The sequence below is a fragment of the Rhincodon typus genome, chromosome 1, assembly GCF_021869965.1.
Source record: "Rhincodon typus isolate 14 chromosome 1, sRhiTyp1.1, whole genome shotgun sequence".
NCBI lineage: Eukaryota > Metazoa > Chordata > Chondrichthyes > Orectolobiformes > Rhincodontidae > Rhincodon > Rhincodon typus.
Genome location: NC_063332.1, coordinates 22563056 through 22587525, shown reverse-complemented (window position 1 = coordinate 22587525; position 24470 = coordinate 22563056). Strand labels below are relative to the sequence as shown.

Here is a 24470-nt window from a genome sequence, read left to right as displayed (position 1 = left end):
CACCTATCTTCTCCTCTATCCATCTTCTATCCGCCTCCCCCTCTCTCCCTATTTATTTCAGAACCCCCTTCCCCTCCCCCATTTCTTAAGAAGGGTCTAGGCCCGAAACGTCTGCCTTCCTGCCCCTCTGATTCTGCTTGGCCTGCTGTGTTCATCCAGCTCTACACCTTGGTATCTCATATTCTCCAGCATCTGCAGTTCCTACTAAGTCTTAAATATTGCATTTCCCATTTGTGTAGTAGGCATGATGTCTTTTTGACAAGATGATGGAATCTTGTTTATGGAGAGTACCTCTTGTGTGATTTCCAGAGAGTAGCTAGGTAAGGTATGAGATAGATGAGGCCCCTTCAGGACCAAAAATGGTGGCCTCATTTTCTTTGATGAGTTTGCATGATGTATAGCAAGTGATGATTTGATCAGGTTAGCTAGCCATTATCGTGCCGGATAATCTTGAAGTGCATGGAACAATAGAAATTCCAAAGCTTATATTGGCCATTGAATGTTGGATTGTGTACATTTTGTACTACTAAGAAATTAAATATATATAATACTTTTTTATCATTTCAGCATGCAAAATTGAAAGCATATGTACAGCATATCACCCAGAGAAAAGAACAATTTCAACGGTAAGAAGTTCTTTGTCTCTGTTGCTATGTTTGGCAACTATAAGTATTTTAGGAGTTTTGAAACAGTTATTGCATGTAGTAAACAGCTGACTGATGCTGACAACATTGACATTATACAGTCATCCAGAGTTACCCCCACTGCAACATTTCCAAAGTTGAGGGATCATTGTTTGCACCACCTGACACAATGAACAAACTTTTATCACTGCTATTGTTACCTACTCCTTATATGTACTACAACTGACTAGGATCATAGAATTATACAGTAAGAAGAAGACTTCGGCCCATGATGTCTGTACCACCAAAACTACACTAAAGCTACATAAATCCTATTTACTAGCCCTAGACCCTTAGCCTTGAATGTTATGACTATGTCATAGGGGAGGCGATGGCCTAGTGGTATTATTGCTGGACTGTTAATCCAGAGACCCGGATAATGTTCTGGTGACCCGGGTTCGAATCCCGCCACTGTAGATGGTGAAATTTGAATTCAATAAATATCTGGTCTAGAGTCTAATGATGACCGTGAATCCATTGTCGATTGTTGGGAAAAACCCATCTGGTTCACTAATGTCCTTTAGCAAAAGGAAACTGCCGTCCTTGACTGGTCTGGCCTACGTGTGACTCCAGACCCACAGCAATGTGGTTGACTCTTAACTGCCCTCTGGGCAATTAGGGATGGGCAATAAATGCAGCCTAGCCAGCAACGCTCTCATCCCGTGAATGGATACAGTTCTACCTTATTACGCTTATTCCTGGAGATATACATAACTGTTTCTCAGGTTGCAGTGGTGAGACTGGAGTACTGTGTACAGTATATAAGTCTCCCTTTTAAGGAGGGATGTTAATGCTTTGGAAGCAGTTCAGAGAAGATTTACTAAACTAATACATGGAATGGACTTAGGAAAGGTTTGATGGGCTAGGCTTGTACCAGGGCTGGAATTTAGAAGAGTAAGAGATGACTTGATTGAAACATATAAGATCCTGAGGGGTCTTGACATGGTGGATGTGGAAAAAATGTTTCCATTTATGAGGAAGTTAGAAATGGAAGTCACTATTTCAAAATAAGTGTTGCCAATTTAAAACAGGGTTATGAGGAATTTCTTCCTCATAGAGTGTCTCAAAATTTTTCAACTTTTTCCCTCAAAGGGCAGTGGAAGCAGTCCTTGAATATGTTTAAGGCAGAGGTAGGTAGATTATTGATAAGCAAGGAGCTGCAGGATTATTATGGATAGATGGGAATATGGAGTAATCAGATCAAAATTATCTTATTGAATCATGGAGCAGACTCAATTAGTTGAGCGGCCTCCTCTAGTTTTGAATTCACATGTTTGTACATAGCTGTGTATAGGCCCAATGTTGGTGGTTAGAGGTTCTTTTTTGGTCAGAATTGTTATTGTTGTAGATAGTATTGTATTTCAAATCTAAAATTGTAGAAATTTGACAAAAATTAGCATGCTAACTCCTAAAATACCTCCTAAATGGCATACATTTCAACAGAATTTGTAGTTCTGTGTATGTCTTAGTAAATGTGAGTATAAAGCTTAGCACTAAAGAATTTTACTGTGTTGGGTGAGACCACTCAGCCTATATGCTATCCATCATTTCTCTAAGCTGCGCTCTGACGTTCTGTGCATGCTGTCACATTGACTTCGGTTTTGGAAGTTGATGGCGTGCACATACCTCGGTGGTCCACACACTGAAAAAGTTGATGATAAGGAGTATTGGTGCTGTCCATTTGTTTCCCTTGGTGAATTCTTATCACCTTTCTCTTTTTGAAATTGCAATATATTTTCTTTTAAAATACTATGTTGTATTCTATTTCTGCCACTGTTTGCGGAAGGCATTCAAAATTTAAACAGCTCTCTGTAGTGTCATGACCACACTAGACATGTCTGTGGAGTGGTCTGGGAGCTGCAAATTTGTATAACTCCAGTCTTCTTTAGTATTTGAAGTGTCCCAATTTAAAAGTAACCAGTTTTAAAACTTTAGTCTTAAACAAGATCAAAGGTTAGCTTGTTACACAATTGCTTAAATTTATAAAACATAATAGTTGGTAGAATAAGGGCAAAAAGATTAAAAGTAGGTAAGGATAAAAGATACTTGAAAGATAAGCGCAAGACCAGTCAGATTTGGCTTGCTTGCAGACTTCCTTTTCTGAGGCGAAGGAGTGAGTTCAGGAGCTGCAATGGCTTCTGTAGTTGAATAGTTGGAGGTAGTTTCCACAGACTGAGAGAACAGATTTTTGGGGACAATGAAAGCTCCTTTATTTGCAGCACTGTGAATTGTAACCTGTAGCAGTCTGGTTCAGTGTAGCAGTATTTTAGCTGATTTGCCTCCCTCCATTTCCATATTAAGGTACCTCTTCCTTTCTAATGGTATCTCTCAGACTTCTTAGAGTTCACAACAGCCTATCTTATTACAACTAAGGCAAAAGGCCTGCTATATCTGATGAATCTTTGTTCCACAAAGCAATGAGAGTTATACTGGAATTTCCTGTTGTGTCCCTTCAACCTGCTGGTCTCTCGGAAGCTTTGAATTCTTACATATTTGGAAACACCCATTGTGTAGTCCAAGGGTTAACTTTAGTCTTAATGTCTCCCATTGTGATGGATTAATACATAAATTTGTTTTTAGGCTGAAGTGAATCATCATGTGTTGTAGGATTCAGGGAGAACTCATAGGGTCCTACGTCAGTTTTATAAAAGATTGGCCTTCCTTACAAAATGCATACTTCAATTATACAGTTGACAATAGATGTAAAACATCTATTGGTGGTGTAGTGGCAAGATTACTGGACGAGTAATCCAGAAACCCAGTCTAATGTTCTGGGGATATGGTTTCGAACCCCACGCGTGGCAAAAGTTTAAATTTGAATTTAATGAAAATGTCTTGAATTTAAGAAAAAAACCTAGATTAATGCCTTAGTAATTGTGACCACTGCTAATTGTCATAAAAACCCATCTGCTTCATTAATGTCTTGAGGGGAGGAAATCTGCCACTCTTACTTGGTCTGGCCTATGTGTGACTCCAGACCCATAGAGTTGTGGATGGATCTGAACAGTGTGGAATCAGAAGCAAGCAGCTCCACAATTTACTTTAATGGACTGTGATTTATTAATTAGCTGAAGATTGTTGGCCTGAGAAGCTTCAGTAATGATATCCTATGGCAGTGATGATTTGCCTCTGACACTAAAACCATGATGGGATATTTTTTGAGACTGACAATGGAGGAGAGCATTAAAGCTTGTTGGTAGCGGGTCAGGTTTACCTGCATGATATTTGTTGTGGAATGTGGACATCCCACACTTTTGCCCATCCCTAGTTGCCCTTGAGAAGGAGGTGGTGAGCTGCCTTCTTGAATTGCTGCAGTCCATGTGCTACAAATTGACCTGCAATGCCCTTAGGAAGGGAATTTCAGGATGTTGACTCAGCGACCATGAAGAAACAGTAATTTATTTCCAAGTCAGGATGATGAGAGTCTTGGAGGAGAACTTGCAGGTGGTGGTATCCCCATGCATCTCCTGCCATTGTCCTTCTAGTTGGAAGGTGCTGTCGTAGGACCTTTGGTGAATTTTTGCAGTGCATCTTGTATCTAACATACACTGCCGTTGCTGAACGTTGATGTTGAGGGAGTGAATGCTTGTAGATGTGGTGCCAATCAAGCGGGCTGCTCTGTCATGTATGGTCAAGCTTCTTGAATGTTGTTGGAGCTGCACCCATCTAAGCAAGTGCGTAGTATTCCATTACATTCTTGACTTGTGCCCTGTGGATAGGCTTTGGGAGTCAGATATGAGCTACTTGCTGCAGTTTTCCTAGCCTTTGATCTCTTATAGCCACTGTGTTTATGTGGCAAGTCCAGTTGAGCTTCTGGTCAATAGCTTCCGCCAGCATGTTGATATTGGGGGTTCAGTGATGATAATGCCATTGAATGTCAATGGATGGTGGTTAGATCATCTGTCATTGAAGATGGTCACTGCCAGCCATTTGTGTGACTTGAATGTTACTTGCCACTTGTCAGGCAAAGCCTGGATATTGTTCAGACCTTATTGCATTTGAACATGGATTGCTTCAGTTGCTGTGGAGTCATGAATGGTGCAGAAGATTGTGCAATCATTGGCAAACATTCCCACTTCTGACTTTATGATGAAGGGAAGGACATTGATGAAGCAGCTGAAGATGGTTGGGCCTAGGACGATACCCTGAAGAACTCCTGCAAAGATGTCCTTGAGCTGAGATGATTGACCTCCAACAACCATGACCATCTTCCTGTGTGCCAGGTATGACTCCAAGCAGTAGAGAGTTTGCTCCTGATACACATTGATTCCAGTTTTGCAAGGGCTCCTTGATGCTACACTCGGTCAAATGTAGCCTTGATGTCAAGATCTGTCACTCTCAATGCATGTCTGGAATTCAGCTTTTTTGTCCATGTTTGAACCAAGGCTGTAATGAGATCAGGAGCTGAGTGGCCCTGGCGGAACCCAAACTGGGCGTCGCTGAGCAGGTTATTGCTGAGCAGGTGCTGCTTGATAACACCATTGATGACACCTTCCATCACTTAACTGATGACCGAGAGTAGACTGATGGGGTGATAATTGGAGGTTGGATTTGTCCTGCTTTTTATGTATAGGACATAGCTGGGCAATTTTCCTAATTATTGGGTAGATGCCAATGTTATGACTGTACTGGAACAATTTGGCTAGGGGAACAGCAAGTTCTGGAGCACAAGCCTTCAGTACTATTGCTGGAATGTTGTCAGGGCCCATAGATTTTGCTGTATCCAGTGCCTCCAACCATTTCTTGACATCATATGGAGTGAGTTGAATTGGCTGAAACTGGTAACTGTAATGCCAGGGTCCACTGGAGGAGGCCGAGATGGATCATTTACTTCACACATCTGCTTATGCATTGTTGACAATACTTTGGCCTTATCTTTTGCACTGATGTGTTGGGCTCCCCCATCATTGAGGGTGGGGATATTCGTAGAGCCTGCTTCTCCAGCAAATTGTTTATGGTACACCAACATTCATGACTGGATGTGGCATGACTGCAGAGCTTAGATCTGATCCGTTGGTCATGAGATTGCTTAGCTCTGTCTGTCACTTGTTGGTTATGCTGTTTGGCACGCGAGTGGTCCTGTTTGGTAGCTTCACTGGTCGACAACTCATTTTTAAGAACAAAAACTGAAAGTTCTGTGGAATAATCACTTGAGATGAAATGTCTACTCTGTTTTCTCTCCACAGATGCTTCCAGACCCGCTGAGTTTTTCCAGCAATTTTTGTTTTTGTTTCATTTTTAGGTATGCCTGGTGCTGCTTTTGGCATGCCCTCCTGCACTCTTCATTGAGCCGGGGTTGATCTCCTGGCTTGATAGTAATGGTTGAGTGGGGGATTTGCTGAGCCACGACATTGCAGATAGTGTTAAAGTACAATTCTGCTGCTGTTGATGGCTCACAGTGCCTCATGGATGCCCAGTCTTGAGTTGCTAGATCTGTTTGAAGACTGTCCAATTTAGCATGGTGATAATGCTGCATAGCACAATGGACAGTATTCTCAATGTGAAGGCAGGACTTTGTCTCCAAAAGGACTGTAGTGGTTGTAACTCTAGCCGATGCTGTCATGGACAGATGCATCTGCAGCTGGCAGATTGGTAAGGATGAAATTAAGTACAAAAACCGAAAGAACTGCGGATGCTGTAAATCAGGAATAAAAAACAGAAGTTGCTGGAAAAGCTTAGCAGGTCTGGCAACATCTGTGAAGAAAAATCAGAGTTAATGTTTTGGGTCCGGTGACCCTTCCTCAGACCTGATGGTAGCTGGGAAAATGTCAGTTTATATGCAGGAAATAGGGAAGGGGTTGGGGTAGGGAGTAAACGATAGGATAGAGCCCGAAGAGAGAGAAGAGCAGTTGAACAGACAAAGAAGTTGATAACGATCTGGCTAGGAGGGTGTATTAACAAGTATTCACCCTCCTTGCCAAATCATTATCAAATCCTTTGTCTATCCAACTGCTCTTCTTTCTCTTCAGGCTCTATCCTATCATTTACTCCCTACTCCACCCCCCTCCCTATTTTCTGCATATAAACCGACGTTTTCCTAGCTACCATCAGTTCTGAGGAACGGTCACTGGACCCGAAATGTTAACACTGATTTTTCTTCACAGATGCTGCCAGACCTGCTGAGCATTTTCCAGCAATTTCTGTTTCTTTCATGAAATTAATTATGTTTTTCCTTCTTGTTGGTTCCCTCACCACCTGCTGCAGACCCAGGCTAGCGGCTATATCCTTTAGGACCCGACCAGGTCCATCAATAGTGCTGCTTCTGAACCATTCTTGATGGTGAACATTGAAATTCCCCAATTAGAGTGCATTTTGTACCTTTCTCACCCTCAATGCTTCCTCTAAGTGTTGTTCAGCATGGAGGAGTACTGATTCAGCAGTCGAGGGAAGATTGTACATGGTCATCAGCAGCAAGTTTCCTTCATGTTTAACCTGAAGCCATGAGACTTCATGGGATCTAGAGTGATGTTGAGGACTGTAAAGGCAATTCACAACTGTACATTACTGTGCTGCCACCTCTGAGGGTCTGATCTGCTGGTGGGACAGGACATATCTTGGGATGGTGATGGCAATATCTGGGGCATTGTCTGTAAGGTATGATTTTGTTAGTATGACGATGGTAGGATGCTGCTCAACTAGTCTGTGAGACAGAATGTTGGTAAAGAGGACTTTGCAGGGTTGACAGAGCTATTTCTACCATTGATCCTAGGTTGATGCCAGGTGGTTGGTCCAGTTTCATTTCTTTGTTGAGACTTTGTAGCACTTAGTACAACTGAATGGCTTGCTAGGCCGTTTCAGAGGGCAGTTGAGGCACATTCCTGTCGGTCTGGAGTCACATGTAGGCCAGCCCACTGACCTTTCTTCACAGCTAAGGGAATATATACACCTGATGGGCTACCATTGAATGCTTGCATGGACATAAATGATGGCTTTGGATGTATACTTTACAGTTAACTTGGGCAGACACATCATAAAACGTTTGAGTGTTTTTCATCACCTGTAGCTCTTTTATAACACCCAACTTGCCGAAATCACATTCTTCTTGTTAGTAATGCACGTTGGCAATTACATCTCTAGAGATTCACATTTATGTCTGTATTTATTACTGCAAGCATGATATTCATGTTCTGTTTTATTCAGAACTCTTTCACACCCAACTTCCAGAAACTGCATTCTTCTTGATAGAAATGCACATGAGCAATCACAGTTCTGGGGATTCGCAACTCTATCTGTGACTAAGCAAGTCTGACATTCAAATACCCTTGCTAATATTTCTTTATGGTTCTCTTCTGAAGGAGGGGAATGTGCACAATTAGTGCAAATGTGCCCTGATGGACAGTGATGGAGTTGTGATGGATACCTGACACAAGACACCTGATCCCCCTTTGAGAGCAGACTGTTGAGCTGGCAGGAGAGCATGGTGATGCTGAAGAGGAGATTGGATATCTATAGTCATCTAGTGAGAAAGTCTCCAATCTGTTATTCCTAGTAGCACAATAAGCACCACTAACTTAATGAAACCAGAATTACAGAATTGTTACAGGCCATTTGGCCCATTACACCTCATTGGTTGCATTACTTTATGCCAGTCTCTTGCTTTTCTCCCATGTGTAGGTGGTGGTGTTTCTAGTTACGTGAAAATATTGCTGATAAGGCCTTCCATTCATAGAACATAGAACAGTACAGCACAGTATAGGCCCTTCGGCACGCGATGTTGTGTCGACCTATTATTCTACTCTACGATCAAACTACCCTGCATACCCTACATTTTACTCTCATCCATGTGCCGATCCAAGAGTCGCTCAAATGTCCCTAATGTATCTGACTCAACTACCACTGCTGGCAGCGCATTCCACGCACCCACTCTGTGTAAAGAACGTACCTCTGACATCTCGCCTATCCCTTCCTCCAATCACCTTAAAATTATGCTCCTTGTAATAGTCATTTCTGCCCTAGGAAAAAGTCTCTGGCTATCCACTCTATCTATGCCTCTCATCATCTTGTACACCTCTATCAAGTTGCCTCTCATCCTTCTTCACTCCAATGAGAAAATACCTAGTTCCCTCAACCTTTCCTCATAACCTGCCCTCCAGTCCAGGCAGCATCCTGGTAAATCTTTTCTGCACCCTCTTTAAAGCTTCCTCATCTTTCCTCGCTTCATCTGCGGCTAGCTGCAATGCTTTTGGTGTACTGTCTCTCAGTTCACTCTTCAATGCATTGAAGAACCTGGTTCCCTTTTTGAGGCGCTGTGTTGGATGAAAGTCTGCTGTACAGCCACCTGCATGACCAATGACTGGTTTCCTCTCCCACATTCTACCATGTGCAAGATCTTTGTAACTTTGATCTTTACATTGCTTTCCAGTGGTAGTTTGCTTAGTCTGACTCTTGGTGACCTTCGTTATCTCCTGTGACACAACCATATGACCTTGGAAGTTGATAAATTGAGAAGAGGACTCCAGGAGCAGGTAATGATCATTTATTTCAAACGCATGTATGGAGACAAGCATTAAGGCAGGCCTCAAAACTTACTCTGCTGAATTTCAGAACAGTTTCAAGTTTTATACAGATTATAGCTTGCACGTTACAATTACAATTCTAATTCTCACTGTTCAACATCCACATGTCCCATATGACCCTTGTTTTGCACCGTCTTTGTAGACATTGTCTGTTTCTCATTCAAGGCCTTTTACAGCTACTAGTCCTGACAGTGTGGATGCCTTGCTTGTTTGTTCTGGCTTCACTCTTTATTGACTATAAAGCTATTGTTTTAATCCTTAACTAATTTTGCCCCTTCAGAATTTACAGCCTACATAATGGCTTCATTGTCATATCTTTGTTCGTGTGTCTTTGGCGCCCTTTTTCTCAAAATTACAAAAATCTGTGGTTAAGAAGGCGTTTAGCACACTTGCCTTCATTGCTCAGACCTTTGAATATAGGAGTTGTCATGTCATGTTGAGGTTGTACAGGACGTTGGTGTGGTATCTTCTGGAGTACAGTGTGCAAGTCTGGTCGCCCTGCTATAGGAAGGATATTATTAAATTGGAGAGGGTTCGGAAAAGATTTACCAGGATATTGCTGAGAATGGAAAGTTTGAGTTATAAAGATATGCTGGGAATTTTTTTCACTGGACCGTAGGAAGTTGAGGGGTGACCTCATAGAGGTTTATAAAATCACGTGGGGCATAGATAAGTTGAATAGCAAGGTTCTTTTCCCTAGGGGACATACTTTAAGGTGAGAGGAGAAAGATTTAAAAAGGACAGGAGGGCAATTTTTTTATACAGAGAGTGGTTTGTGTGTTGAATGAACTGCCAGAGGAAGTGGTGGATGCAGGTACAATTGCAACATTGAAAAGACGTTTGGTTAAATACATGAATGGGACAGGTTGGGAGGAATACAGGCCAAATGCAGGCATGTGGGTTTAGTTTAGTTTGGGAACATTGTTGGTGTGAACTAGTTGGACCGAAGGGTCTGTTTCCATGCTGTATGACTCCATGACACTAATCACAGGACATGGGATGTTTTATAATGCATTGATAGAGCTTATCTTTTTTCTGCAGTGAATGCTTTTCTTTCGTTCTAAGGCCTTAACTGAATGGTCATGCAATACTATTTTTCAATTTCTGTTTCAATTTTGGTGTGTTTATGTTTTTCTTTATAAACTCATGAAATGTGGGGATGGGGATAGGGCAAGGGGAATGAGGAAGGCTGGGGCTGCTTACTTGGGGTAGGGTAACATTATGAGTAATTACACACAATGTCCCAGACAACACAGTCACCTTCCCTGGGTGTGTCCTGTCTCTTAGCAGGATAGACTCAGCAGATATAGCGGCATTGAGGAATACAGTCGGGATAGCGCTCTCCTAGGATTTCTCAACATTGACAGCATATCCCTACTTTACAATTAGCATCAAACCAGGGGATCAACTCTGGTTCAATGAAGAGTGCAGGAGGATATGACAGGAGCTGCACCAGGAAAACCTAAAAATGAAGTATCAACCTGGTGAAATTACAAAACAGGATGACTTATATGGTTTTCGCCAAAGTGGTTCTTGTCAGCAGAGCCTCCTCAATCTTCTTATGATAGCATAGATAGTGTAAATTGACCAATGTTATCTTCAAGTACAGAAATAGTTGCATAAACTTTATATTTTGCCTATTGATAGCTTCTGTAGCTAGCCCCAACTTCTTCAGCCTTCTGGAATTGCACCACTGATATAATCAACTGAGCTTCAATGGCTACATGGCCTTTTTATGCAGTTTCAATCTGTTTCTATCTCTCCAGAAATTTTCAATTCAATCTTGACCTAGTTAGCTGGAAAGCTCAGTATCCTTCTTCTGTTTCCCTTTTCAGTTTTCTTCTTGTTCTGGCCAACATGGCGGCAGAGTGGGACTCCCATGTTCTTGAGTGTTTTCTTTAAAACTTTTAACATTTTACTTGGAGGGAAATGGAAGAGGCGAGTGCCAGACCGGAGGCTGATGCGGGGAACGATTCCCAGACCAGAGGCCGGCATGGGGAGGTAAGTCCCAGACCATAGACCAGCGTGGGGTGGTGAGACCCAGACTGGAGGCCGACGCAGGGAGGCGAGTCCCAATCTGGAGGCCAGCTCGGGAGGCGAGTACCAGACTGGAGGCCGTTACAGGGAGGCGAGTCCTGAACTGGAGACTGTAGCAGGGAGGCAAGTACTAGAGTGGAGGTTCAATTTCCCACACTGGCTGAGGTCACCATGAAGGCCCTACCTTCTCAATGCCGTCCCTCACTTGAGCCTTGGTGACCATGGGGATAAACTCACCACCAATTGTCTGTCTGTATGAGAGAACAGCCTCTGGGTCTGTGGCAACTTAACTGTTAAATTAACTTCCACTGATTTCAGACTATTATAAAGCATACAAGGACAGGGAGAGAATTGCACAGAAAGAAGTAGAGAATGACAAGTAATCAGAAAAAATGATTATAGAAAAATAATTACTTCTTTTAGTTGATTGAGCAACATGACATTGATTACTAAGCTTCATTTATTTTACACTCAGGGCCTTCATCATACTGCACGTATAACACTTAAGACACTACAATGCAGACATTCTTCATTGATGAAATTACAGTGGGAAATCTCAGAATACCTCAGAATTACTACCCCAAAGTTTAATGTTTCTTCAACTACATTTGACAAGAACACTACAAACTGATAGAAAAATGATAAAAAAAAAATTGATGATGATGTAATCAGTCCAAAACTGATAACTCCGTTTCTATTTTCAACTATAATGTAATCATAACTCCACATTCAACAATGTGTAATGATTTGTTTATTTTACAGTGAAATTATGGAAATGAAGAACTACATTGCAAAACTAGAAAGTTCTTTGCATCAAAGGTAAAGATTCTAGATTCTACAAATTGTATGATGCCTAGGATGAGAGGAAAACTTTGGTCTATAAAGCTTTTATTCAGCTCCTGATTCCCGATAAGTAGTTTCTTTATATTCAGACTTAATTGAAGAACTCAGATGGTAAGAACTGCAGATGCTGGAGTCAGAGATAACACAGTGTGGAGCTGGAGGAACATAGCAGGCCAGGCAGCTTCAGAGGAGCAGGAAAGTTGAAGTTTCGGGTTAGGACTATACAACTAACAGGCTCTAGTTTTGTTTTATCCTGAATTTGCGTATTATCTCTTGAAATGAAGTTCCAGCTGAGAAACTAACATCCTTCAATTGGAAACGGTTCTTAGCTATGTGGTCCCTATATTAAACTCTGACCTTGATTTTTGGGGAGTTGTGGAAACTTCATAGCTTATTTGAAATGGTGCTGTGAACCAGGATCAGAAGAAACTATTTTCATTGGGAGAGGAACAAGCGAGGCATTGTTGCTGAGTTCAAACAGACCCCATCTTTTCAGGTGTGAGAACCTTATCCCATATTGTGACAGTTGTGATTTTTTTTGAGTAGATGTGAATGTCATAAACGGCAGATAAAGTCTTGGAACTGTAATGATGTCAAGGTTATTTAAATGGTCAGCCCTTTAAATTTAGACAAAGAATGGCCAACTTGTGTCTGAAATGAAGAGATGTATGTTTGCAGTTTTAATGGACATTTGTTGGCATCACGCTAAGTGCTTTCATTATAATGTTCCTGTGTTTGATCTGTCATTATCACACTGTGGGTCTGTAAATTAAAGTTTGATTGATATCTCCAAGAAATTATTAAAGAATTAAGTGACTTTGATGTGGAGTTATGAATACGACTGTTTTTATAAAGGCAAAATATTGGAGATACTGGAAATCTGAAATAAAAGCAGAAAATACTAGAGAAACTCAGCACGTCTGGCAGCATCTATGGAGAGAATTCTGAAAAACAGTCTTTGGACTCCAAATTTAACTCTGTTCCTTTCTTCACAAATACTGCCAGATTTGCTGAGTTCCTCCAGTATTTTTTAAATATATTTTAATAAAGGATAAAATACTTGAGTGGACTTAGATATATTGAATGGGCTTTTATGAATGAGAATAATTTTCTTATGTAGTGAAGTCTGTATTAGGTATTTAGAAGTTTACTTCACCTCGTCTGGTTCCTGAGCTCTGCTGATGGTGGAAACTGAGTAAGTTTACTTCAACAGTGTAAGGGCAAAAGACAGTAGCTCAGGACTGTGGGTTGGCTTGACTTTGCTGTGCGTTGGCAGAGGGCCATGGGGATGAGTGTGGGTCATGAATTGGCACTAAGTTGGCATAAAGGTAATATGGGGCCATGGCAATGAATAGAAGGTGTGGGTTAGCATTCAGGGTGTGAATGACCCGTGGCAATTGATATGGGGAAAAGCTTGGCAACCAGGGTTTGGGTACCATGTGGTGTGAGTGTTTTGTGTTGGTGTGAATGGTCTCTTGATTGGGTGCGGTGATTGAGGATTGGAGAGCCTAATATTGAAGCATAGAAAAAAGATGCAGGAATAAGCCATTTGGCCATTTGAGCCTGCTCTGCCATTTTATATGATCATGGTTGATCATCCAACTCAGTACCTTTGATCCTTTTTGCCCTAAGAACATCTAACTCCTTCCTGAAAGCTTTCAGTATTTGGCCTCAACTGCTTTCTGTGGCAGAGCATTCCACAGGCTGATCACTCTTTGGGTGAAGAAACTTTTCTTCATCTCAGCCCTAAATGGCCTGTTCCTTATCCTAACCTGTGGCCCCTGGTTTTGGACTCACCAGGCATCGGGAATATCCTTCCTGCGTTCACCCTGTCTAGTCCACTTAGAAATTTATAGGTTTCTATGAGACATCCTGCCCCCGCTCTCCCCCCCACTTCCTCTAAACTCCAGTAGATATAGTCCTAACTGATCCAGTCTCTCCTCATATGTCAGTCTAGCCATCCCTGGAATCTGTCTAATAAATCTTTGTTGAACTCCCTCCATTGCCAGATAGCCTTTCCTCAGTTAAGGAGACATAAACTGCACACAATACTCCAGGTGTGATTTCACCAAGGCCCTGTACAATTGTAGCAGGACATGCCTGATGCTGTGCTCAAATCCTATCACTATGAAGGCCAACATATGATTTGCTTTTTTCATTGCCAGCTCCACCTGCATGCTTACTTCTGGTGACTGGTGTGTACAAGGACATCCACGTCCTGTTTCACCTCTCCATTTCCCAATTTATTGAAGGTCAATTAATAATCTGCCTTCCTGTTTTTGGTACGAAGGTGGATAACCTCACATTTATCCACATTATCCTTCATCTGCCATGCACTTGCCCAATTGCTCAATTTCTTCAAATCACGTTGAAGCACCTTTACATCCTCTTCGTAGTTCACCCTCCCATCCAACTTTGTCCTACCTACAAACTTGGAGATTTTACATTTAGTTCTCTTATCTAAATCATTAATATATATTGTGAATAACTGGAGTCCAAGCACTAATTGCTGCAGTCCCTGCCTACCACTCAGAAAAAGACCTGTTTGTTCCTAGTCCTTGTTCCCTGTCTGCCAACCACTTCTCTATCCGTGTCAGTATGCTACTCCAATCCCGTGCTACTTAATTTAACGTGGTAGTCACTTATGATAGATCTTATCTAAAGGTTTATTGCAAAGTTCACGTCAACCGCTTGGATAATTTCATTGTCCAGCACCAAGAGCAGCTCAGCAGCTGCATTACCAATCGAGCTGTTCAAGGACGATTGGACATTGCTGTTAGACTGTGTCTGTGGCAGGTCATGAGGGAAACAACAAGAGGGAAAAACATACTTGACCTCGTCCTTATCCATCTGCCTGATGCAAATGCATTTGTCCAAAACAGTATCAATAAGTGTGACCACCACACACTGCTTATGGAGACTAAGTTCCACCTTCACGTTGAGAATAAACTTAATCATGTTGTGTGGCACTATTACTGAATGGATTGGACTTGAAACAGATCTAGCAACTCATTTATGAAGTGCTATGGAACATCAGCAGCAGCAGAATTATAATCAAACACAATCTGCAAGCTAATGATCTGGCATATTCTCCACTGCATCATTACCATCAAGCAAGGGGATCAACCCTGGTTCAATGAAAAGTACAGAAGGGCATACCAGGCATGCTCCCTAAAAATGAGGTGTCAGCTTTGATGTAGCTACAAAACAAGACAACTTGAATGGTATATCTTTTGACTGTATAAGGGAGAACGCACATATTTCTCACTCGGAAAAAAGCTTGCAAATTTTTTCTTTACTTGTTAAGATGTGTTAGTAGAAACATGGAAGTAAATCTTGGAAGAGTTAGGCCAGGGTGATTATGATAGTAAAAAGTGCTGGAAAAGCTCAGCAGGTCTGGTAGAGTCTGTGAAGAGAAAACAGAATTGATGTTTTGACTCCAATGATTCCTCTTTGGAACTGAGAATCATTTGACTCAAAACATTAACTCAGTTTCTGTCTCCACAGATAATCCTGGATCTGCTGAGTTCCTCCTGAAGTAAAACCAGAAACTGCTGATCTCCAGCATCCACATTGTTTTCATTTTATTTGAGTGATTCTGACAGTATTATGATAGCTTCAGAAATCTTCACATTTCAGTATACTCATGAGAAGAAATGTTTTCTGTTTGCGGCCTTAAAAAAATATATTCCCCAGAAACAAGAATTGCTTATAATAGTGTACTCATGGCCTGTCTGAATTTTACATCAAAAGAATGAAGCAGTCTTGGATCTCAGAGGTGAAATTCTCAGGCTTGAAAAAAAAATGTATAAGAAATGCTATTCTTACATTGGCAGGTCAGTACTTCTAATGATGACTGAACAACCGAAGCCTTAATCTGGCTCCTTTTTTTTTCAGATATAAATGTTCTGTCTATTTCCAGCATTCTCTGTTTTGCTTAATTCTTCCAGCATTTGCCTTTTTTGATTATAACAAGCCGTTGATTCCCAAGACGATGCCACACAGGCTTTTCAAATGGTCTTGAGGTTTGTGTAATGGCAATGTAATTATTTTCAGATATTATGGTATAGCATCATACGTTTAGCTTCCTCTCTAAAGATAAAATTGGCAGTTGTATTTGGACTCCATTGCAAAGGACTCTGTACACCTGGGAGAGGATTCATCTGTGCTTATAAATCAAAAGTTGAGCATGGACCAAATGCTTTGGAGAAAAAATGTAAATTGCAAAAGATTTAATTTAAACCGACTCAAAGCATGAATATTTTTGGAATCTTCTGCCATGTTGTCCGTCAGCCAATTGTTTGTAATCAAGTGAATATGTGCAATACCCATTAACTGTTAATGCCTAACATGCCTACCTCAAGCAAGCCTAAAATGAATTTAGAAGCAACTTGCAAATAATGAGGTATTCCATACTAACACAATTTTGTTCTTTTATCTTTGACAAAGCTCACAAGTATAAACAATTTCCCACAACTATAAAGTAGAAATTCTTCCAGAGTTGCTAGCAAATTCACCCTTGGATGAATCAAATAAATCTTCTTCAGAAATGTTTGACTATAATGGAAACATCTAAGGACCAGGATTCACCTGCCTGTGACCTCATGGATAAATTCTCTCAAGGTTTGCTGGAACAACATCAGATCACTGTAAATATATACAACTAGCCCTTAACCTGTTGCAAATCTTAAGGCACCTCTTGGCGGATAAGCTAGGAATTTGGCGTGTTTTGCTGCATACAGGAATGTCTGTAAGAGATTCAGTATCCCCAGCTAACCCAGCAAAATTGATCACTTGGCCTTACTTCAGTATTATTTTGTTTCATTTAACAGAGGCAATTTTGTCTTTGAGTGATAGAGTAAAATGGTAAATATCAGAACAGGTGAACTTTACATATATATCAATTTCATTTGTATATTGGAGAATGGGTATGGTTATTGAACTTTTTAACTAAGGTGAGTAAATTTTGATGTAACTGTTAGGTCTTGTTTTGCTGAATATGTGTTTCTGTGCACCCATCTTCTACTTATGTGTGTCGCCACGCAGTCTCTTTCCCAGAAACAAGATAGAATTATCTACAATGAAGCCCAGAAACTCGCAGGAAAGAGTTTCCAGGTTCCAGCTTAATTTTTGGCCACTTGAATATGTACCCAGTAAATTTACAGCAGACGTACTGAAAGGTTTGCTATTTTTCAGTCATATAGTGATGCAGCAAGGTGATTTGTTACATTTTCTAGTCTGAATACTTTATTATGTTCATTGTAAATGTTTTTAAGTATAAATTCACTGGGGAAAAGTTTTAGATGGAAAAGTGACAATCGGTTTCTCCAGAATTGTTTTAAAAATAACATTATGTTAGCAATCTGGAGTTAGCAAGAACTGCAGATGCTGGAGTCAGAGTCAATACAGTGTAGTGCTGGAGGAACACACCATGAGAGGAGCAGGAAAGTTGACATTTTGGGTTCATCAAATGAAGGGTGCAAACCCTAAATGTCGACTTTCCTGCTCCTTTGATGCTGCCTGACCTGCTATGTTCCGCCAGCCCCACACTGTATTGAGTTATGTTGGCAACCTGGTGCTTAGGGTGGGTTAGATTCTCATCTGAAGAATCCTGAGTAAGATAGGCTTGTCACCTACCCTGTTCATCACAGAAATGTCACAAAAGGTGATCTAAAAGACTTAATTCATGTTTATAAAAATATTATCTGCCACGCTGGGACAACTTGGTGGATATTCACCCATGTAACCTTCAAAGAGTATTTCTGAATCACTCTTGAGAATGGAATTTGCCTAAATGTATAATTGCATAGTTGATAAAATGAGGTTAGAAATATTAACAAGTTTGTATCTATTTGGTATTAGACAACAAACATCACGGTTGGCTACCCCATCTTCCATAAGGGAATGTGTTTCAAGTAAGTCTTTCTTTAAACTTTTTTAGAGAAGTACAACAAAAACTGTTGTGGTTACTCAGAAAATATAGGCCATAATTTGTGTCCACTGATTATGAAAGCAAAAGATATAACACATAAGATTAATAAACAAATAAAATGGAAACTTGCACTTGTGCAGCACTTATTGTAGTACTATTGTAGCAAAATATTAATAAATGTCATGATTTGTGAAATCGTATTTTTAATATCTGCTTTTCAAATGAAAATAATAAAGTACTTCAGCAGTACATATTCAATAAATGACAGCAGCAGTGTTATGAAAGCTCACAGGTGGTTTAGTAACTAAATTTTGGCTACAGCAGTAATATGAAACTTGTGTTTAATGCAGTAAATTTACATATTTATTATGTTTCCTCCTTGCTACACTTAACGTAGCATGAAAACTAGGGCTGAAATTTCAACTGCTGGGTGGTACTGTGCAGCAATCCAGCTGTGTTCCTGCACAGAATCACCAGAGGCTAGAACATACCACAAAAATGCCAGTCTTGAACTTGTTTATTTCCAAATAATATCTGGCTTAGAGTGAAATAATCTCAAACTAATCCTTTCACCAGTGCACAAATTTAAAAACAAAATGAAGCAAAAATTTGCTCCCCTTTAGCAAAAAGCTGCCATAATAGAAAAAAAGCAAGAGTAACTTTCAACTTTGATTTGGGCATCAAATTTGAACTTGTCAGTTAAGAACTTGTATTACACATCAAAAATTGTGTTGACTTGATAAGGCCTGTCTTTCATCTGTATCAAAGCACTTTTCGCTCCAAAGTTTCAGCAAACGTAGTGAAAGATTACCCTGTAGGTGTGGCGAGAATAATGGTAAGTATAGTAACAGAACAGTGAGAATGAAATAAAATAAAACAAACCATACGTGTTTCTCCTCAAACCTTAAATGTGTACTTCAAAATCTCATCTTTGAGTGGCAATTAACTTATTTCCATGTGTTTGCATATTATTAATACCCCAAATTGTCATATTTGGACTTCAATACTAAACCAGATGGTGCAAAAACCTGACCCATAAGACAGACTGCAGCTCACCGAATGCCTGTCCTGGCCATCATGCTTCTTCTGCACAACTTTGCTGCGTGGTCTGGAGCCACCATCCCCCTGAACTGTCCAGCTACATAACTCTGCATCGGCAAGCCACCAGTCTCACCATATCATCATGTCTGCTCTTGGACCAGCCTCTATGTGGATGACATTGGGTTCTTCGTGCAAAAGACGAAGGGAAGCAGTCCTTAGTCAGGTGAAGCGGGGCTATGGTCAGTCATCGGGTGCCGCCAGAGATACAGTAGATACACAACGGTGTTAAGGTGAGGAAGGAGGCCATTCAACCGAACGTATCTGCATCTGAGCATCATGACTTAGTGCCAATGTCGTGCCTTTTCCCTGAAAGAATGCACATTGTGTCTACTTAAAAAATCGTCTAGTGCCCTCTTGAATGCTTCAATTGAACTTGCTTCCACCCCATTTCTCAGCAGTCCAAACTATAACTACTACTACTAAGTTTTATTTTGGCATCATATTTGGCTTTTTTGCAAAACTGTGTCCCCTAGTTCTTAATCCATTCATAAGTGGGAACAGTTTCTCCCTATCTGCTCTGTCCAAGCATCTTATTTCTCTTTGCCTTTGCTCTCCAAGAATAGCAGTCCCAACTTCTCCCACTTTTCCTCATAACTGTCTCATTCCTGGAACTTTTCTTGTGAACTTCTGCACTCCCTCCAATGCATTCACATCCTTCCTGTAGCATGATGCCCAGAATTGTGTACCATAATCCTGCTGAGGTCTCATCAGTGTAATATATAAGTTCATCATACCCTTCTGCTCTGGTACTCTATGCCCCTATTTATGATGCCTAGAATAGCATACGCTTTATTAACAGCTCTGTCTATCTGACTTGCCATCTTTAATGGTTTATGTACAACCAGGTCTCTCTGCTCCTGCACACCCTTTAGAATAATACTTCTTATTTTATGCTGTCTCTGAGTCTTCTTTCTACGAAAGTACATAGCGTCAAACCTCTCTATTGTAAAGACCACGTTTTTTTGGGCACTGTGGAGTAAAAATGAGAAAAGGTCTTCTTTAAGCCAAACTAAGAAGAAGATTGCAGTTTTTAAAATAAGTTATTGGGACACATTGAAAGTTTTATATACAACGTGCCTTATTGAATCTGTGAGGGAAAGGCGCAGACAACGTGGTACTGCATGTATGTGTTCAGTACAGTTCGGCCCAGAGATTTTAGATTGGCTTTTCAATTGGCACCAGTTGTTTTGGGCTCAGGAGAGCTGAATGCAGTAACAACCCCTTGATCGGTTCCTGGGCAGGTAGCGACAGTGTGTGTGGACAGTATAGCAAAAACATACAGCCTTTAAAGAGAAAGCATCCATCTCTCTCTCACTGTCTCTTCTGTGTGGAGAAGTAAAAGAAAAGCCCTCGTAGCTAGTCAATGACCCTCACCTTTCCTCTGTAAGCTGCTGCCTTTGCAAGTCCCTTGTGGAAAGTGGAAAGGGAAAACCACCTATACAGACCCTGCTAGGATGAATTCTCAAATGTGATTTGAGATTCAATGTACTCTCAATCTTGTGTTATCAACAAATAGTTGGAAGGAACTGACATTCATCAATATCTGCGGTCCAAATTGGTACTACCCAGCTGTGCTTCCCTGATTTTAATATTCATGTGCTGTCAGTCTTTGTGTGTCTATCTGAATGTGTGAATGCGTGTTTTTAAAGGGAGTAAAGTTCAAGTTCCCTTTATAATGTGGCAGTTGAGGCGATGACCTAGTGGTATTATCGCTGGACGTTAATCCAGAGACCCAGATAATGTTCTGGGGACCCAGGTTTGAATCCCGCCATGGCAGATGGTGGAATTTGAATTCAATAAATGTCTGGAATTAAGTGTCTAATGATGATCATGAATCCATTGTTAATTGTTGGAAAAACTCATCTGGTTCACTAATGTCTTTTAGCGAAGGAAACTGCCATCTTTACCTGATCTGACCTATATGTGACTCCAGACCCACAGCAATGTGGTTGACTCTTAACTGCCCTCTGGGCAATTAGGGATGGGCAATAATTGCTGCCTAGCTAGAGACACCCTCATCCTGTGAATGAATAAAAAAAATACCAACTAACTGGTGTCATATTGGATTTAATTGAAGGTTCATTCTTTTGGCAACCATGAACATTACAAGTTAGGACCTCAAGCAATTGTGACTGTTCTATACTTTGTATAAATTGGTCTCCAGTCATGTAAGATCCACAAAGCTACTTAAATACCAAATTAAATGTCTCACCTGACTTTGCCATTTCTACATCATTTCTCATGCCTGATGCTGAAACACAATGCTTTGGAGCTGGCACATTCTCACACCTAACTGTAAGTAGGTAATGACGTAGTTGTGATGTTCAAGGTTGGCTTTTATTGGGAGGGGCTGCTTTTGCATTGGATAAGTGCCTGAATTTAACCCTCCAAATTTTCATAAGTGTTTTGGAACTGCAACATATATCTGGATAAGGTAATGTAGCTTAGTGCTGTATGCCAAGGCATGACATTTGACTCTTTGCAAAGCCTCTATGTTACGCCGTGACAGGGCATAACACATTGCTTAATTTTGATTAAAATGAGGAGTATTTTTATGCTGTTGAATGTCCAGCATTGTCCACAGATATCCACTCATGCATCTGAGAAGAAACTGACATTTGGAGGATTCTTTGTTGCGTTGGTGAACAAGTGACCACAATGCCAAAGAAGGCATCAGTTACCTTGTCATCAGCAAACCCATCCAGAGTATAAACCTGCAGCTGGCCTGCCACATTGCACCCAGACGGACAACCAGCAGGTGGAGATCCCCCAAGGAAACAAAGGAACATGACTAGACCCCAAAACTACTGGTCTTGCTGTCATTATTTACAGATTTCAGAAACCAATGTAGATAGAATGTGCGCAGTGTACTATGCCATCTGTGGAAGCTGGGTGCACTCGAAAGGAATGATGGCCATCTTATCCAAGAGCCCATCAAGTTCACATTGGCCCTGAATTTTCATGCCAACAGATCAGTCCAAAGGGCAAATGGGAATTGTGTGACATCGCCCAATCCTTGACCTACAAATGCATTCGGAATGTTACTGATGCTGTTTTCTCCAGATTACACCGGTTTATATCCTTTCCGCATGTCAAGGAGAGTCAAACAATACCTGGCAGTGGATTCTCAAGTATTGTTGGTCTCCCTTAGATTTAGACTGTCGACTGCATATCGGTTGCTTTCATCAGCTTTTCTTCCTTTTTTTGCTTTCTTTTTGCTTTTGCCTTTTCCCCTTTTCTTTGAAGTTTTTTGGTTTGGCGAGGCATTGATGTCAGGCCGTGCCCAAGCATGTTCTGGGATCCAGTGATCAGAAGCTGCGAGCAGGTACTGCCTGTGCATGTTCCTGGACCCAGTTGTGGCACCCTTAGTTATAGAATCGGAGGTGGTGATGGCAGCAGGAGGAGATCAGAGGTGGTAGCATCAACGGCAGCAAGCACTCAGCTTCTCCTGAGACTCCAAGCTGAACTTGGCCTGGATGCCTGCATGAAGATAAAACCCATCTGGTTCACTAATGTCCTTCAGGAAAGGAAACTGCCATCCTTACCTGGTCTGGCCTACGTGTGACTCCAGACCCACAGCAATGTGGTTGACTCTTTACTGCTCTCTGGGCAATGAGGGATGGGCAATAAATGCTGCCTAGGCAGCAATGCCCTCAAAACTATATACCACCTCAGATATTGCAAGCAATTAACTATGTCTCAAACTGGTTCCTGACCCTGAAAATATCTGAGAAAAGATAAACTAGTTCCAAACTTTCTGGACAAAGATTTGGAGGTCGCTGGTTGGTGGACTGGTGGAGAGGAGAGCAGCTCTGTCATCTGCCGATTGCAAAAGCAAGCCACATTGACAGACTCAGTCAACCTGGACAGAAATGGCAGTGTCCAAATTGCTGTGTCCACATCAAAAGGGATGTCCAGCAATGCTACAAGAATCTCAGTGATCAGCTGCATTTCATAAGGGTGAGTGCCACTTTCGTTTCTGGTATCTCACACTCACAGTGTGAGTGTTAACTCTCACTATCTACCACTGCACCCAGATCTCCCTAAGCTCAGACACAGCTCTTAGTATTGCATATTTCATGTCTGCTACAGGGTCCATGTGCATCTCATAGAACGTAGAACAGTACATCACAGGAATGGGCCCTTTGGCCCACAATGTTGTGCTGAAAATGACACCAAATTAAACTAATCCTTTCTGCCTGCCCTTGATCCATACCCCTCCATTCTTTGCATTTTCTTATGCTTATGTAAAAATCCTTTAAACGCTCCTATCATATCTGCCTCCATCACCACCTCTGCAGTGCGTTCCAGACTCCTACCGTTCTCTGTGTAAAAAAGCTTGCCCCTCACATCTCCTTTGAACTTTCCCCTCTCACCTTAAATGTGTGTTCCCTAGAATCAGACATTTCAATTCTGGGAGAAAGATTCTGACCGGCATCTCATAATTTTATAGACTTCTATCAAATCTCCCCACAGCCTGCGCTGCTCCAGAGAAAACAACCTGAGTTTTTCTATCCTCTGCTTATAGGTCAGACCTTCTAATCCAGGCAACATCCTTTTCTGCACCCCCTCCAAAGCCTCCACATCCTTTCTGTAATGTCGCAACCAGAATTAAATGCAATACTATAAGTGTGGCCTAACCAAAGTATTATAAAACTGCAACATGATATCTTAGCTCTTGTGCTCTATTCCATGACCAATGAAGGCAAGCATGCCATACACCTTCTTTACCACCCTATCTACTTATGTCGCTACTTTCAGGGAGTTATGGACTTGATTCCCAAGTTCCCTCTGTACATCATTCATCTGAAGATCATCCTCCCAAACTACTTATCCTTCTTGCCCTCTGCACTTCCTACTCACCCAATGGGATCATTTCACCACCTTCTAATCATGCATGATCACTAACTGGTCTTGAGTCACTTCCATCATACTCAATCCCTTCCTTTATCTCACTTACAGGAAAAAACAGCCTACCTCCCAGACAGATTCTCAACAGAATCCCAGCTGACCAACTGTAACATCGGACTGCTTGCATGTGATTTTCAGGACTAACTGTGGCTAACCCCTGTAGCGTACTCGGATAAGCCCCCTGACCAACTGCGGCAGTACCCACTGACTGACTGTAGTCACCCCACTAAGGATTGTTTTCATTTGACTTTCACATCATTTGCTTGAAGTACATGCAATATGTTTGCCATGTAAGCCACTGGCAGATGCTACAACTCTGATATTGATGTAACATGGTGCCATTTAGTGATGTGAAACTCCCTGGATTTTACCCCATCTGGTTCATTGATGGAGGAGAGGAGAATTGGAAGTGGGATGTAACTAAGGAAGTTGGAACTGTAGTGAGAT

The 24470-nt window shown here is 41.3% G+C and overlaps 1 protein-coding gene across 1 annotated transcript in view; it reads left to right on the top strand.

Annotated features, from left to right (window-relative positions):
* The window catches only part of LOC125484443 (probable E3 SUMO-protein ligase RNF212), a 79130-nt gene that overhangs the window by 29233 nt on the left and 25427 nt on the right, over positions 1 to 24470 (top strand). The window contains exons 4-5 of the mRNA XM_048603229.1: positions 568 to 626; positions 17942 to 17994. Of these exons, the coding sequence (XP_048459186.1) occupies positions 568 to 626; positions 17942 to 17994 (112 nt within the window). The remainder of the gene's footprint in view (positions 1 to 567; positions 627 to 17941; positions 17995 to 24470) is intronic.